The 17262-nt window shown below is 44.9% G+C and overlaps 1 protein-coding gene across 5 annotated transcripts in view; it reads left to right on the top strand.

Annotated features, from left to right (window-relative positions):
• Positions 1–61: 61 nt before the first annotated feature.
• Positions 62–17262, top strand: part of LOC135520219 (ras/Rap GTPase-activating protein SynGAP-like) — a 90803-nt gene continuing 73602 nt past the window's right edge. For all 5 annotated transcript variants that reach the window (XM_064945617.1, XM_064945613.1, XM_064945615.1 and 2 more), the window contains exon 1: positions 62–461. In XM_064945617.1, coding sequence (XP_064801689.1) covers positions 440–461 — 22 coding nt within the window. In that variant the 5' untranslated portion in view covers positions 62–439. The remainder of the gene's footprint in view (positions 462–17262) is intronic.

Raw genomic sequence — 17262 nt, forward strand, 5'->3', positions numbered from 1 at the left:
ATAAGGCGATTTAGCCATCATTGCTTCTTGAACTTCAAGGCGCAAACATGGAATATACAATGTATAGATAGGCTATAGATATCATGGAAAGCGCACACACGCGCGCACTCACTCATCCGCCCCCTTTCTCTCTTTCTCTCTCTCTCTCTCTCTCTCTCTCTCTCTCTCTCTCTCTCTCTCTCTCGTGTTTTCCCCACACACCTCAATAACGGTGCGTGCGATATATTTGTGCATATATTTTTATGCACGGGGATACATTTTCAATGGCTTTCGGCGATCGTGGATTATAAATTATATTTTTGAACAGCGGTGGAATATTGGCTACCATCGACTCCAATTGTGAATAGCGTATTCCTTATTTTCTGACTGGTGTGTGGTATTTTTGTTGCATGCCGAGAGACTGTCAAGACTCGAAGACCACGTTCAATGCCGTTGGAACATGTCCTATGTTCCCTTTCAAGGTAAGAGAACTGATATATTCCACTATTGCATCTCCCTCCCCCTCACCCTCCCCCCTCTCTCTCTCTCTCATCATACAATACAGAATTTAGAAAAGGGGTGCGTTAACGCGGCGTAGTGGAAACACAGGCAGGTACAGCAAGAGGTAGTGTCTTCGAGGTAGCTACCTGCCTGGTTTTATCACTGTGTGCCAGTCAATATGTCACTGTGCCGGTGTGTGCTGAGTAGGATAGTCCATAGTGTTGCAATGTGCTGAGGTGTGCATGCCTGCTGGTATCACAGTCTTGCAAGTCCTTTTCCCTGTGTGCAACATCCTTAGATCACAGTCACAGGTAGCCTACTGTATCTCCATGACACTGTAACTTTGCCCCTCTAGTATTGAGTCATATCTATTCAATGTGTGCAGTAAGGAGCCCGAAGGGGTACTTATTGGCTTGTTTTTGAAACTCAATATTTAATGAGTTTGTAGTGGAGGAAAATGGTGCCTGAAAGTGTATGTTCAAATCAGTTCCCTTGGTATTGTGACACCGCAACCATGACTAATGCTGTGTGAAACAGAGTGCAACGTGAGCTACTTCAATCATGCAGCCTTCAAATGCTTTGTTTGACTGTATGTGTGAAATGTTATGGCCACTTGAAAGTTGGATGGGACTTTGAGGGATCCAAGGGTTGTATGGAGTCCAGTCCCTATTACCAAAATATCTCTGTACAGCAACTGAAAATCTTGTGTAAGGAGAATGTGTGTGACAGAGAAAGAGAGGGGGGGGGAAAGAGAGAGTGAGAGAAAGAGGTAAAGGGAGAGAGAGGGGGGGGGGGGTGGAGAGACTTGAGGCTGCTGAGGTGTGATGTCTTGTAACACCGGGTACAGTAAAGCACACTGCTGTGCTGGTGGTGCATTGACAAAGCTCAAACCAAAATCATGTTCAGCATCCAATACATGAATGTCTTACAGTTATCAGTCATTCAAAGAGAATGGCCAGTTCAAACTCTGTAGTATGATGCTTTTGGTCATCTTCTAACACATCACAAGCGGAAATAGCCCAACGGCCTCTTGTGTGAGCACAGCAATAGAAGTTGGTTGCATAATATTGGTGAGATGTTACGCTACTGTACGCCAGCCCACTCTTGAGAGATCACTGCCAGAAAAATGTGTGCACAGTAGTATTATACCTTGAAAACCCGTGTCAATAGGAATGTACAGGCTATACTCTTTCCACTACAATAGATGGCACCATGAACCTTTTAGATGTAACAGGTTTTCTGGGTAGAGGAGTCTGTGGTTGAATCTCAAGGTAATGTTATCAAAATGAAATCAGCCACATATTTGTAACTTAGTTCCCTATTAAAACACTTGTTTTATCTCTCCCTGATGAACACCATGCCTAAAGGACTGAAAATGTCATAGAAATAATACGCAGAGTGCTGCCTTGGCTCTCCTGTTGTCACGTTCTGACCTTTATTTCCTTTGTTTTGTCATTATTTAGTATGGTCAGGGCGTGAGTTGGGGTGGGCAGTCTATGTTTGTTTTTCTATGATTTGGGTATTTCTATGTTCGGCCTAGTATGGTTCTCAATCAGAGGCAGGTGTCATTAGTTGTCTCCGATTGAGAATCATACATAGGTAGCCTGGGTTTCACTGTGTGTTTGTGGGTGATTGTTCCTGTCTCTGTGTTTGTTTTCACCAGATAGGCTGTTTAGGGTTTCTCACGTTTATTGTTTTTGTTAGTTTATTCATGTATAGTGTCTTTATTAAAAAACATGAATAACCACCCCGCTGCGTTTTGGTCCGCCTCTCCTTCAACTCAAGAGAACCGTTACAGAATCACCCACCACAACACAAGCGGCGTGGTAACGGGCAGCAGCAGGAGCAGCGCGATAAAAACTTTTGGACTTGGGAAGAAATCCTCGAAGGGAGAGGACCCTGGGCAAAACCAGGGGAGTGTCGCCGCCCCAAGGTGCAGCAGGAAAAGAGGCAGCAGGAGCAGCGCGAGGAGGAATGGACATGGGAGGACGAATTGGACGGAACGGGGCCCTGGGCACAGCCAGGAGAATATCGCCGGCCCAAAGAAGAGCTGGAAGTGGAGAAGGCGGAGAGGCGCTGGTATGAGGAGGCAGCACGGCGGCGTGGATGGAAGCCCGAGAGTCAGCCCCAAAAAATGTATTGGGGGTGGCACACAGGAAGTGTGGCGAAGCCAAGTAGGAGACCTGCGCCAACTTCCTGTGCTTACCGGGGGGCGAGAGAGAACGGGCAGGCACCGTGTTATGCGGTGGAGCACACGGTGTCCCCAGTGCAGAGTGAGCATCGAGCCAAGTGCCATGAAGCCGGCTCTACGCATCTGGTCCCCAGTGCGTCTCCTTGGGCCGGCTTACATGGCACCAGCCTTGCGCACAGTGTCCCCGGTTCGCCTACATAGCCCAGTGCAGGCTGTTCCACCTCGCCGCACTGGCAGGGTGACCGGGAGCATTCTACCGGGTAAGGTTGGGCAGGCTCGGTGCTCAAGAGCTCCAGTGCGCCTGCACGGTCCGGTCTATCCGGTACCACCTCCACGCACCAGCCCTCCGGTGGCAGCCCCCCGCACCAGGCTGTCTCTCCGTCTCATCCCTACAGGTGCTCCCGCCTGTCCAGTGCTGCTGGAGCCTTCCTCCTCTCCAGCGCTGCCGGAGTCTCCCGCCTGTCCAGCGCTGCTAGAGCCTTCCTCCTCTCCAGCGCTGCCGGAGTCTCCCGCCTGTTCGGCGCTGCCAGAGCTCCCGCCCCTCAGTCCAGAGGCGCTAGAGCCCCTCATTCCAGAGGCACCAGAGCTACTCAGTCCAGCGCCGCCAGAGCCTTCCTCTCCAGCGTTGCCGGAGCTTCCCGTCTGCCCAGTGCCATCAGAGTCGCCAGTCTGCCCACCGCCATCTGAGCCACCCGTCTGCCCACCGCCGCCTGAGCCACCCGTCTGCCCAGCGCCGCCAGTCTGCCCAGCGCCGCCAGTGCCGCCAGTCTGCCCAGTGCCGCCAGTCTGCCTAGCGCCGCCAGTCTGCAAGGAGCCGCCAGTGCCGCCAGTCTGCAAGGAGCCGCCAGTGCCGCCAGTCTGCAAGGAGCCGCCAGTGCCGCCAGTCTGCAAGGAGCCGCCAGTGCCGCCAGTCAGCCATGGGCCGCCAGTGCCGCCAGTCAGCCAGGTGCCGCCAGTCACCCAGGGGCCGCCAGAGCCGCCAGTCAGCCCAGAGGCGCCAGAGCCCCTCAGCCCAGAGGCGCCAGAGCCCCTCAGCCCAGAGGCGCCAGAGCCCCTCAGCCCAGAGGCGCCAGAGCCCCTCAGCCCAGAGGCGCCAGAGCCCCTCAGCCCAGAGGCGCCAGAGCCCCTCTGTCCCGAGCTTCCGCCCCTCTGTCCCGAGCTTCCGCCCCTCTGTCCCGAGCTTCCGCCCCTCTGTCCCGAGCTTCCGCCCCTCTGTCCCGAGCTTCCGCCCCTCTGTCCCGAGCTGCCCCTCAGTCCAGTTGGGTCATTTAGTAGGGTCACCATGGTTAGGAGGCCACGGAAGCGGACAAGAAGACTAAGACGATGGTGAAGTGGGGTCCGCGGCCTGCGCCAGAGCCGCCACTGCGGACAGACGCCCACCCAGACCCTCCCCTATAGGTTAAGGTTTTGCGGCCGGAGTCCGCACCTTTGGGGGGTACTGTCACGTTCTGACCTTTATTTCCTTTGTTTTGTCATTATTTAGTATGGTCAGGGCGTGAGTTGGGGTGGGCTGGGCAGTCTATGTTTGTTTTTCTATGATTTGGATATTTCTATGTTCGGCCAAGTATGGTTCTCAATCAGAGGCAGGTGTCATTAGTTGTCTCTGATTGAGAGTCATACTTAGGTAGCCTGGGTTTCACTGTGTGTTTGTGGGTGATTGTTCCTGTCTCTGTGTTTGTTTTCACCAGATAGGCTGTTTAGGTTTTCTCACGTTTATTGTTTTTGTTAGTTTATTCATGTATAGTGTCTTTATTAAAAAACATGAATAACCACCACGCTGTGTTTTGGTCCGCCTCTCCTTCAACTAAAGAAAACCGTTTCACCTGTATTTTACACCAATATTTAAACCAATGTTTTAATGTTCAAAAGTCATTAGTTCTATGTGAGTATCACATGGACATTTAATGTGAAGATAAGATACTGTAGGTAGGTCTCTCTCTCTCTCTCTCTCTCTCTGCAGATGGACAGCATGGAACACCAGCCAGCCACTGAGCCAACCCAGTCATGTCAATTTTACAGTAGTTTGATACAGCAGCTCCTGTTAAGCATGGGCATTCAATTTAAAGAGACAGTGCACCGCCAAAGCGCTGACTGCAGCACTCCTCTCATGTGACATGAGGGGCTGTCTTACACCCTCCGCCAATCGAGCTGTGCCAGGAACCATCATCTGTTAGGCTATTACTGTACTGTATGCTCGAGATCTACCGTGTTTGATGATCTGTCAGGGGAAAAGCTCATTCATTTTCTGTTTGCGGCAGAAGTGTTATATTGAATTAATGCTCAAATTAGTAAATGATGCAACTCATTAGATACCATCTTGTCTGATGTGAATTCATTGTAGGGATTCTGGCATTTTGTGAGTTAAAGTGCCTGCTGTCCAAGTTTCATGAAGTTGGGAATTCAAAAAAACGCCAACTTCCCTCAAGACGTGAAAAGTCAACATTCATGAACGTGAAGCGTTACTATGCCTCAGCCTTTCAGTGATGCTAACATCTAGCGTATACATGCAAGCAGAGACAATGTCGGTCGGTATCCTCAAGGAAATATCGTATTTATAATTTCGGCCCACAGACATAAAGTCAATCAAAGTTAAACTGCCCCTCATTTGCTTGTATCTGCATACTGTTTAGCATATTCATGGCACAGTGCAGCGAACGTACCGTGTGAAGAAGCACAGGAGGTGGCGTAGAGCAGTTTGATGGCAAGATTATTTATGCATATTAACATTTACTGGCTGATGCTTTAAGGTCTTTGGTTTTGCCCTAGGTCTTGCCTCTACCATAAAAAGTATTCATATTGCACCATGGACCATGACGCTTATACGGCACAGCGAGATAGGGTCCAGATTGAAACATGTTCCAGGTCATAAAGTATCATGCCTTGTGTTAGATAACCATACTTAAGTGAAAGTGTCCACTGCAGCATGTGTCATTCTACCAAAGCACAGTATAAAATGTACATGGTTTATTACAAAGTACCACCGTGCTCCAATGTCCTTGATGGTTTCTGAGTGTGACATGATAAAGTGTCCTCTGGGTAGTGTCAGCAAAAATGTTATTTTGAGGGCTGCCCCCCATAAGCCATGTTGTCTGGGGGGAAGGGCATGTTTGTTATGGTGGAAAGACCTTAAAATGATATTGTAATAATGTTAATAGCAGTAGTCCAAAAATGTAAATCAGGCAAACGGAATGTTTTTGCTACTGTAGTTTGCTGGCGTACTGGCTGAGCTCATTAATTAGAATACACATAATAATTCACATTTCCTGGCTCAAATTAAGATCCTACATCTGTAGTCTATGGATATAGGGCCATGTCAGGGGAACTCTCTCCCCCTTGAACAGTTCTAGTACAGTGAGTTCAGGCATGCCGCTAAGCCTCTGTCCACGGCTCCACTCCCTCACTATCGCGCTCTGTTCCCCAGCAGTACTGACTGAACCTGGTGGTGAAAAGGCCCAGATAGACCCCATCCACTAAGAGCCTTACTACTGATTCTGAGGAAATCTACATAAGGATCCCATCAGAAATGAGTAGCTGGGAGAAATGGTTGCTTAGTGCAGACCACACCATGGGAGGGGGGCCCACTTATTCAATTCCATCGGAAAGCCTGGAGCCCAATGACTCAATGGGTTTGTGTTTAAAGGATGCTCGTCTTTTGATTGATTCTGTCAGGATCCACTCATGGCAAAAGGTCAGGATGAGCTATCTCCTCTCCTAAGCCAATCGGAGGGCTGCCAATCCGGGATAATGATGTCCCTGCGGATGGTTGGCTCACAGGCCTTCCAGACATTATGTCATTTGATCCAACAGATTCTCATGATGCACGGACAAGTTGTGCATTCAGACCTGGAGATATTCAACAGCTTACTGTACATATGTCACTATATTAGTAATAGAACAAATAATATTAGTCATGGAGTCAAAATGGAGCAGTTATTGGATGTTTGTAGGCACGATTGAATGGCATTAAAAAAGCTGATTATGCCTTAAACAGCAGGTTTCACTTGCATATGTATCACTAAAAAATAACATTTAGTTGTTAAAGGTGTGATGTTAGGTTATAATGTACAGGTAGGATCTTAATTTGATCACCCTGTTGCAGGATAATTCTCCTGCCCACATTTCGGTTGAATGCATTCAGTTGTACAGCTGACTAGGTATCCCCCTTCCCCTTTCCCAATGCAGGAAATGTCAAGATTGTAGTGTATTTGAGGTTTAAAAAAGCTTTTGTAATTTCCACATAGAAAATTTCCCTTAGGAAAAATGCATCAATCCCAAAACCGGTTGCTGCAAGATAATTTTCCTGCTGTAGCAAACTGGCTCAAATTAAGATCCTACCTCTGTTAGATGAAATGTCACTTTTATGTTTTTGATATATACACATACTGTACATTAATATTATTTATGTGCAATTAAATTATTTGCACAGTATAGGGCTTTTTCAAACAACCCTCTCTGACCCTTTTCCGTCAAAGTATCTAAAATAAATGCCCTGTGATAGCTTTCGGGAGAGTCTGAATTCCACACCGTGTCAATTGAGATGCTGATAGTACAGCCTGTGATAAGTGCCCCCTAAAAGAACAGATTATTAAATCACTACTGTGGTGCCTCAAGCAGGATTACAAATTGGAGAGTTGGGCTCACAGAGATAGTGCTCACTGAGGCCTTGTACCTGGGACCCAGAGTTACCATGAGAACTAGGAGATATTGCACTGTTGGGTAGATAATGTAGAGATGTTCAGTCCCAGACATTTTAAGTCTATTTTCAGAGTTATATGTACATTTCACACTTTCTTGTAAGTCAAGGGGGTAACACAATGTAGGATATCATCATGTATAGACTGCATACATATTATCCCTAGTTGTAAGAAAGACGTGGTGGTCAAATCAGGCCATGACAGTAGCAGATAACCTCACATTGCTCATTGATGTACTATAGAAATTGACATTTGAATGTTAGTTTGCTTTCTGATATGGCGTAAGGTTTAGGAGAGCTACAGGAGCCAGTCATGATGTCATAATGTGTCGACAGGACTTCACAGCCATCTTATTACAGTGTTATAAAGGCAGACGGCAAAATCAAATGTGCTCTCAAACTTTCAATATCATGCTAGCAACGGGCTAATTTGTCCCCCTCTCTTGTGATGCTAATAGATGGCTGATATATGCAGTGTCGGTGTGCACTTTTACTGAAGGTGGTGAGAGAAGAGGACCGGATTTTCATGGGGTGTACCTCTCATTCACTTCAGATGCACAGATACTGCAGAGAAGAATGGTGCATTTTAATTAGCTGTAATCAAATACACTGATATGCTGATATTCAAAAACAGGGCCATTGGGCCCTGACATTTCAGAGTAGTCTATTACCATTTGAAAGTGTTACACATTTAGGGTAGTGTCTCTACTTCAGAAAAAAACATTTTATTATAAGGCTCACAAGAATGTGTGTGTGTGCCGTGCGTGTGCCGTGCATGCTTTTGTGTGTGTGTGTGTGTGTGTGTGTGTGTGTGTGTGTGTGTGTGTGTGTGTGTGTGTGTGTGTGTGTGTGTGTGTGTGTGTGTGTGTGTGCATGTGTGTTTGTGAGCGTGCTAGTATACAGATGTCGGATATTAATTTGATCTCCCTGTTGCAGGAGCACTTGTAGTGTATTTGAGGTTTAAAAAGACTTCTGAAGTTTGTAATTTCAGAGTTGATTTTCCCTTAAGGAAGATGTATGAACCCACATAATAATACACATTTCCTGTCGCTGCAGGATTATCTTTCCTGCTGTCGCAAACTGGTTCAAATTAAGATCTTACACATGTGTGTGTATGTGTGTTTGTTTGTTTGTGTGTGTGTGTGTGTGTGTGTGTGTGTGTGTGTGTGTGTGTGTGTGTGTGTGAGAGAGAGAGAGAGAGAGTCAGTGTGTTTCTATTTGAGTGATTAACTTCTACTCTGAAGACCTCATGAAGGTTAGAAGGCTCACTCTGCATGCCTGGCGCTATATTTAGCACCTCATCTCCACCACATTTGACTCTTCACCACACAAAATATGAGTGTATTTGCTTCCAAAGAAAATTCTGGCATTCATGCAATGTTTATGTGATATGCCCTTTTGTTATTTCAAATAATGATTCATCTAAACTGGAGTGGATTGTTGAGAGAGACTGGAAATGCAATCCAATTTCTAGTGTATTTTTGACGTAAGTTTTCTTTTCAGGAGGAAAGCTCTTGTCCTAGTGGTTTTCAGAGAGACTATCTTGCAGTTGTTGCTCTGTTTGGCACATCAATGTGGAGTTGAGTTGTTCTGTATGAGAGTGGAGATAATGGCAGAACATCCTGATCTCTTTGATCAGAGGCAGAGTCTAACTGGTAGAAATGGACTGGTGGGAGAGGAAGGTGTGAGACACCTATGAAACACTTTTAATTGTAGCTTCTCGCTTCAATGCGATGTTTGAAATCTCCTTTCCTCTATGAAGATACTACACTAGAATTCACATTCACTTTAAACACAGAACTGGCTTCGAAGTGTCTCAGTTTGTTTGACCTAGCGAGTGGTGAGTGTTCATATTAGCTAGGGGTGAAAAGTTGACTGAGATTGTGTTGACCAAGCAAGCGGGATGTCAAAACTGGATAACCCCTGGTTTGAGATGAAGAACATGCCACACAGGGTTATATGGACTGAACAAAAATATAAACGCAGCATGTAAAGTGTTTGTCCCATGTTTCATGAGCTGAAATAAAATATCCCATACATTTTCCATATGCACAAAAGCTAATTGTGTGCACAAATTAGTTTACATCCCTGTTAGTGAGCATTTCTCTTTTGCCAAGATAATCCATCCACCTGACAGGTGTGGCATATCAAGAAGCTGATTAAACAGCATGATCATTACACAGGTGCACCTTGTGCTGGGGAAAATAAAAGGCCACTCTAAAATGTGCAGTTTTGTCACCCAACACAATGCCACAGATATCTCAAGTTTTCAGAGACTGACTGCTGACTGCAGGAATGTCCACCAGAGCTGCTGCCAGAGAATTTAATGTTAATTTCTCTAACATAAGCCACCTCCAACGTAATTTTTGAGAATTTGGCAGTACGTCTGCATGAGGTAAATGGCTGCATGAGGCAAATGGTGGTCACACCAGATACTGACTGGTTTTCTTATCCACTCCACTTCCTTTTCTTTAAGGTGTCTGTGACAAGAGATGCATATCTCTGTTCGCAGTCATGTGAATTCCATAGATTAGGGAAATGATTGTTTCATGTTTTGTTCAGTATAGTTTCCTTTCTAGGTTAAAGTATAATGGCCTTACCATCATTCCACACTGACATAGACTATACACAGTCACTTTCCACTGACATGTGGGGCTGAACTTTAGAATACCGATTCAGTCGCTGTCCACTTCAGTAGTGCTGAATGCAGAGGTAGAGTATCAGTGCTCTGCAACAGTTTGCAACAGTTTGGTTTATTTGGTTCTAGTTGACCTTTTTCACATGAGAGAGTAAAAAAAGAGAGAAAGCGGGCCTCCCAGGTGCCGCAGGGGTTCTAGGGCACTGCATCGCAGCGCTAGCTGTGCCACCAGAGACCCTGGGTTCGTGCCCAGGCCCTGTCACAGCTGGTCGCGACTGGGAGGTCCGTGGGGCGACGCATAATCGGCCTAGCGTCATCCAGGTTAGGGAGAGCTTGGCCGGTAGGGATATCCTTGTCTCATCACACACCAGCGACTCCTGTGACAGGCCGGGCGCAGTGCGCAACCAAGGTCGCCAGGTGCATGGTGTTTCCTCCGACACATTGGTGCGGCTGGTTTCCGGGTTGGATGCGCGTTGTGTTAAGAAGCAGTGCGGCTTGGTTGGGTTGTGTTTCAGAGGACGCATGACTTTCGACCTTCGTCTTTCCCGAGCAATGTAGCGATGAGACAAGATAGTAACTACTAACTACTAAATTTCAAAAAAAGAGAGAAAGCATACACAATTGTATATTTGTGCAAGATAAAGTTACATAAGGGACTTTAACAATGACAAAAAATAGCTAATTTACCTGTTTGAAGTCGCAGTCATGGTGACCAGATACATACCTGAATGATGGTTTTGGGGGAATATACCTTTTTTTCCATTCAAAAAACTTTAGTGACTTGGATAACTTGAGATTGAGATCAGTTATCCAAGTCACTAAAGTTTTTTTGAATGGAAAGAAAAGGTTTGTTCTTGAATGAAACAGGGAGACTACTTTATGAAGCAAAACGTTCTGTATTTGGCATGCATTTGATTGGTAAGTTAATCTTGTACAGAAGTTAATCTTGTCTGCTCAAGTCCCCTTTCTTGTCCTTTCAGATCAGTAGCTTCTGTACAGCTACTGTCACCCAGACAGAAAATGTGTCACGACATGACCACTGATACCATGATGACACCGGAAGTTGTATAACTATTTGTGTATTTTGAGTGATCTGATTGGTTCAGTCAGCGGAAGGGGTTGTGTTAAGGTAATTGGGGTGATGTAGATCTCTGAATGCAGGAACATTTGAACATGCGGAGAAAGATGAGGAGAACACACAAAAATAAGAAAAGCTGACTTACATAATGAATGAAGCTATTGCAGTGTTTTTACCTGAAGCAGGCAATTCACACACATAGAGTGGTCTTGGATGTATTTGTTTTAGTACAAAAAGGGATGAGATAACATTTGGTAAGATGCACAGTCAAGTGTCTGGGACTCAGTTAGGGTTTGTCTTACTATCTCATCCCTTACACTTCTCATTTAAAACCTAATTCAAAGTAATGATATTAGTAAATAGCATCTGGCAGTAGGGGCTGCTTTGTTCTGGTAGCCTGCTGCTAGTAGATCCTGCTGAGATTGGGACGTTTTTTTTGCCATGGGAGGCATATGTCCATTCGTGTTAATGTGTTAGCGTGGGCACTGTAGAAAATCCTGAGGTGAGCTCTGTGCTATTTCTTAATTCAGGGGGTTTCAAACTAGGGTCCGCAGAGGTGCTGCGGTGGGTCCGCAATTTTTTAAATATATTCTTTGGGGAAAATCATTTTGGGAATTTTTTTATGTGAAAAAAAAATATTTTGGGAATTTCCACTAGCTGCAGCAGAATACCATTGTGCATACCATTTTTATGTTTCTGCGTCCAGCATGAAAAAAAAGTGCAATGACTGAGTCCTGTTCAGGCGACTCTAGGGAAGTATATAAAAGGCTTCATTGCAAAAATCTCGAACTATCCCTTTATTATAAAGGAAATTACAGTCATTGGAGCAAATTACAGAAGTTTTTTTGTATAGAGAATTCTTAGGTGGTCCGTCTAAGTGGTAAGTTATTGGATAGAAAAACAGTTTCAGTGTCAACTTAAATGACCCAAACCAGATAGAAAGCATGGAGAAAATATATTGAATTATATACACTGAGTGTACAAACATTAGGAACACTTTCCTAATATTGAGTTGCACCCCCTTTGCCCTCAGAAAAGTCTTAATTCGTCAGGGCATGGACTATACAAGGTGTCGAAAGCGTTCCACAGGGCTGGACCATGTTGACTGGATGTCCTTTGGGTGGTTGGCCATTCTTGATACACACAGGAAAACCGGTGCACCAGGCATCTACTATCATACCCCTTTCAAAGGCACTTAAATATTTTGTCTTGCCCATTCAACCTTTGAATGACACACTTACACAATCCATTTCTCAATTGTCTCAAGTCTTAAGGCATTATGAACTTCACTCAGTACCAGGACATTTCAGCCAAAAACCTGATTGCTTCTGCCAGGAGGCTGAAACTAGGCCACAATTGGATATTCCAGCAAGTCGATCTTAGTGCAAAACAATAACCCCAAGCACACATCAAAATCCACAAAGAAATTGTTAACTGATCACAAAATCTAAATCAACAAAACCAGTCTCCGGACATGACCCCCATTGAAAACCTGTGGTTTGAATTGAAGAGGGCCGTCCATAAGCGAAGAGGAAAGATATTGTCACGCCCTGACCATAGAGAGCCCTTGTTTCTCTATGGTGTTGTTGGTCAGGGCGTGACTGGGGGTATTCTAGTTTGTTATTTCTAGGTGGTGTTTATTTTTCTATGTTGGTGATTCGTATGATTCCAAATTAGAGGCAGCTGATAATGGTTGTCTCTAATTGGGGATCATATTTAGGTAGCATTTTTCCCACCTGTGTTTGTGGGATATTATTTTGTGTTTTTAGCATGTGCACCGCGTAGTCACGTTTCGTTGTTAGTTTATTGATATATTGTTTTGTTTTTGCTTAGTTTCACTTTATAATAAATATGTGTAATTCTCCATCCGCTGCGTCTTGGCCCGTCTCTCCTCACGTACGTGACAGATATCAAGGATCTGGAAAGATTCTGTATGGAGGAATGGTCTAAGATCCCTCCCATGGTGTTTGCCAATCTCATAAATCATTTTTGAAAAAGGCTCAGTGCCGTTATCCTTACAAGGTGAGGTATTGAATGGTATTGAAAACAGGCGTGTCGATAATTTGACCCCTACCTTTTTGAGATTGTTTTTTATTACTTGTTAAACAAAATATATTTCTCTGAACAATTGTCTTAGTATAAAACAATCTAATTTCCCTTTTCAGTATTTGAGTTATTTATTTTGTACAATCATTTTTGCTCATCTTTATCAAGGGTGTGAATCATTTCAGACACCCACTGAACATGACAGACAACTTAGTGATGAAGTGAAAGCAGAAAACCCATAACTAAAATCCATTGAGATGGTCTCTGTTGATTCCTACTCAGACATCATTGCGTTGATCTGTCAAAATCGAGGCAAAACGGTGCCATGAAATACCCCAGATACCTCTGATTCTCAATCAGAAGGTTCTTTCATAACTCCACCCAGGGCAACAGAGGGCCTCCCAGTCAGACTCCCTCGCCACTCCTCTGTCTGTCAGACGAGGTGAGTTAAGCTGTGTAGGAGTTTGAGAGATTTGTCATTTTGGGTAATATAACAATGACACAGTTCTTAGTCTATCTCTGGATTGAGGACAGATCACTATAATTATTATTTATCTCTGAGGACCAAAGGCTTGACCTGCTTTCTCTCAGTGGAGCACCCCCCACATGTGACATGAGACAGGATATACAAACAGAGAGAAGAGACAGGAGAACACATCATAATAGATGATAGACGTGTGTGGATCACACGCACGCACACACGCACGCACACGCACGCACGCACGCACTCACGCACGCACGCACGCACACACACACACACACACACACACACACACACACACACACACACACACACACACACACACACACACACACACACACACAAAGTCCCATTCATTTATATTTTCTCTATACTCAGCACATTGAATATCACCTTCACACAGGTTGACAGGGCGGAACAGCACATCACCATGAAGGGTTAGCAGACAAAGCAATCCTGCATCTCATTTCCTATAGATGTTATTCAAGCCCTAAGTAAAGAGAGTTTTGCAGCACAACTTGGGGGATTGCTGTGTAGCCCCGTGGAATAGTCAAGTGAAGGGAAAGGAGAGAGAGAGAGAGTGATACTGTACACTCTAATAACCCAACTCTGTTACTGGCAGTGCAGTCATTCCACCCTACTGCTCTAGCATCCTGGAGGAGGGATGGGAATGGAGAGAGAGCGAGAGATGTGTGGCAGTGAGAGAGACGATGGTAACGAGAGGCAGGGAGGAGAGCATGAGAGAAGTGAAAGGGAGACGGGTAGAGTGAGAGAAGGGGGACAGTAGGAGATAAATGTGTGAGAGAGAGTGAGGAAGAGAGAGAGAAATGGGCTGTGGGAGTGGGGGACTGAGAGACAGATGGGTGGAAGGGAGAGGGGAGCAGTAGATGGTGGGGAGATGGGGGGAGGCTGCCAGGGAGTTTGTGGGAAAGTTTCATTTAATTTTGATTCATAATAGGATGATCGGAACATTCATTTCACCTTTAAATATTATAATTCAATTTTATTAGCGCCATATATTCAAGCAAACGGCTTGCTTATGAATATATAGATCTTGTTTCCTCATCTTATGTTGTCTTACAGTAACAGTATTGAACGTATTGGACTGTGATATCCGTTGATGTATTTTACACAGCCGTATAAGGATACTTTTACCCATATACAGTATTGCTCACCGCCAACTTATGTCTATAGTGTGTAGATAGATAGATGGACAGAAAAGATGTGCGCGTGCGCATCAGAGAGAGAGCGAGAGAAAGGGAGGGAGGAACAAGTCCGTTTTTCATGGATGGCTGGGTTGCTATGGGAACAAGATGTGGGCTCCCTTTTCCCAAAAAAAGTATCCTCCTTCCTTTTTCCCTCTCTCATCACTTCATTTATCTCTCTCCTTCTTCTCAGCATCCCCAGTTCTTCACCTCTCCTCTCTTCCTATCCCCAGCTCATCCCATCGCTTCCCTCCTCTTCACCTTCTTTCTATCTCTCCTATCGTCCATCCTTCCCTCCTCCCACTCATTTTCTCCCCTGTCTACTCCTCTCTCCCCCTGTCTATCTCGTTCCCTGCGGTCTCGCCACTTCTACTATTCTCCCTCTCAATCTTTCCCTTTCCCTCCATCTCTTCTTCACTTTCTCCTCGTCTCTGATCATCTGTCTCTTTAACACTCACTTATATTCTATTCTTTTCTCGGTTGTCATGGCAATAGGCTGGGGGCGTGAGGGAAAGAGCGCGAGTGAGCAAGAGTGGGTGTTTCGGAAGTGACATCTCTTGGGCAGTAACCTTGTTTCCTGTGTGTGGAGTTGGGGGCGGATTCACACGTAAAGTGCAGCAACAGTGACGCCGTGTGGACAAATGCGCGGTAGTGGGGAGCCCTGCTGGCCTGGGAAAGGGCTGAGTGAATGATCTGACAGGTGAGAATACACACAGACAGACACACACACACACACACACACAGGACTGTGCGGTGTCAGTGTAGTGCGGACCTCTGTGTTCACCTCTTCATTGAGGCCCATTGTGACACATCCCTGACATTTTACGTCTCTCATGACACTGAAGGCCATGTACTAAATGCCCTGAATCAGCATATTAAAGAACACCATTGTAGACCAGTGTATATTTTCATAAATACATCAAATCTGGGCAATAAATCCAAAAGCATTCATATAATATGGAATGGTAGGATACCCCTGTTGATTCCGAATGATGTGATATAAATGCTGCGTGGGCACCAAGTAATGTATAAAATGTGTACATACTGTACAGCACATTGTGCTTATTTGCCTTGAAAGTAACCAACAAGGCTACGCTGGCGTTGTGGCGTTGGTACATCGCCCGACCCAGGCGACCTGAGGATAATGCATGTCTATTTTTAGCGCTGTTTTAGAGCTTAGTGATATGTATAAATGAACATTACCCCTGTCGGGCTCAATAATGACAGCGTTGAATAAAGCTGACCAGTCATCTGACGGCTGCTCAGCTCCATGGCAAACTGCAAAGGAAGGCAGAAATAAATGGCGTTACAGAGACAGACCTCAGCACATTCTGAGAGCGTCAACAAGAGAATGTGAATATTATATTTATAACACAGAACTAGCCGATTGGGCCGCACAATTCCCTCCAAGGTTTTTCAGATGATGAGGAATGAAGGTGGAGGTACAGATTGTAGCTGGAGCACATATTGTGGGAATGAGTCACCGATTTCCCCAGTGGATCCACAACATTGTGACTTTCATGAAGTATGCTGCTGTCGGTCTATAAGGTTTATCGTCAAAGGCTTTCTCTCTCCCTGTCCAATGTGTCTCTGAAGGAGGCGGACTAGTGTCACATTCCTGGGCCTTGGGATTCCTGGGCCTTGGGATTTAGGCTATATGTCGTCTGCAGTAAAGATGATGGTGATTGACATGCTCATAATGATGATCGAATTGATATACGGTATTCGTCTCAATACACAAACATTTTCCGACACCAGCTCTTTCTACATTCCACATGAAAAAGTAACACTTCAACTGCTAAACAAGGGAACATCCACGTACAAGGAAGTACATCATTTTAGCTGCAGGACAGGATAATATGGTCTGTACATTTCTCCATGCCATTGCCAGAGATGATAAAGATTTAAATATATATATATATATACTGCTGAAGTCGGAAGTTTACATGCACTCGGGTTGGAGTCATAAAAACTAATTTTTCAACCACACCACAAATTTCTTGTTAACAAACTATAGTTTTGGCAAGTCAGTTAGGACAACTACTAATTTTTCCAACAATTGTTTACAGACAGATTATTTCAGTTATAATTCACTGTATCACAATTCCAGTGGGTCAGAAGTTTACATACACTAAGTTGACTGTGCCTTTAAACAGCTTGGAAAATTCCAGAAAATGATGTAATGGCTTTAGAGGCTTCTGATAGACTAATTGACATCATTTGAGTCAATTGGAGGTGTACCTATGGATGTATTTGAAGGCCTACCTTCAAACTCAGTGCCTCTTTGCTTGACATCATAGGAAAATCAAAAGAAATCAGCCAAGACCTCAGAAAAAAATTGTAGACCTCCACAAGTCTGGTTCATCCTTGGGAGCAATTTCCAAATGCCTGAAGGTACCACATTCATCTATACAAACACTAGTACGCAAGTATAAACACCATGGGACCAC

The sequence above is a fragment of the Oncorhynchus masou genome, chromosome 29, assembly GCF_036934945.1.
Source record: "Oncorhynchus masou masou isolate Uvic2021 chromosome 29, UVic_Omas_1.1, whole genome shotgun sequence".
In the NCBI taxonomy this organism is placed as follows: Eukaryota; Metazoa; Chordata; class Actinopteri; order Salmoniformes; family Salmonidae; genus Oncorhynchus; species Oncorhynchus masou.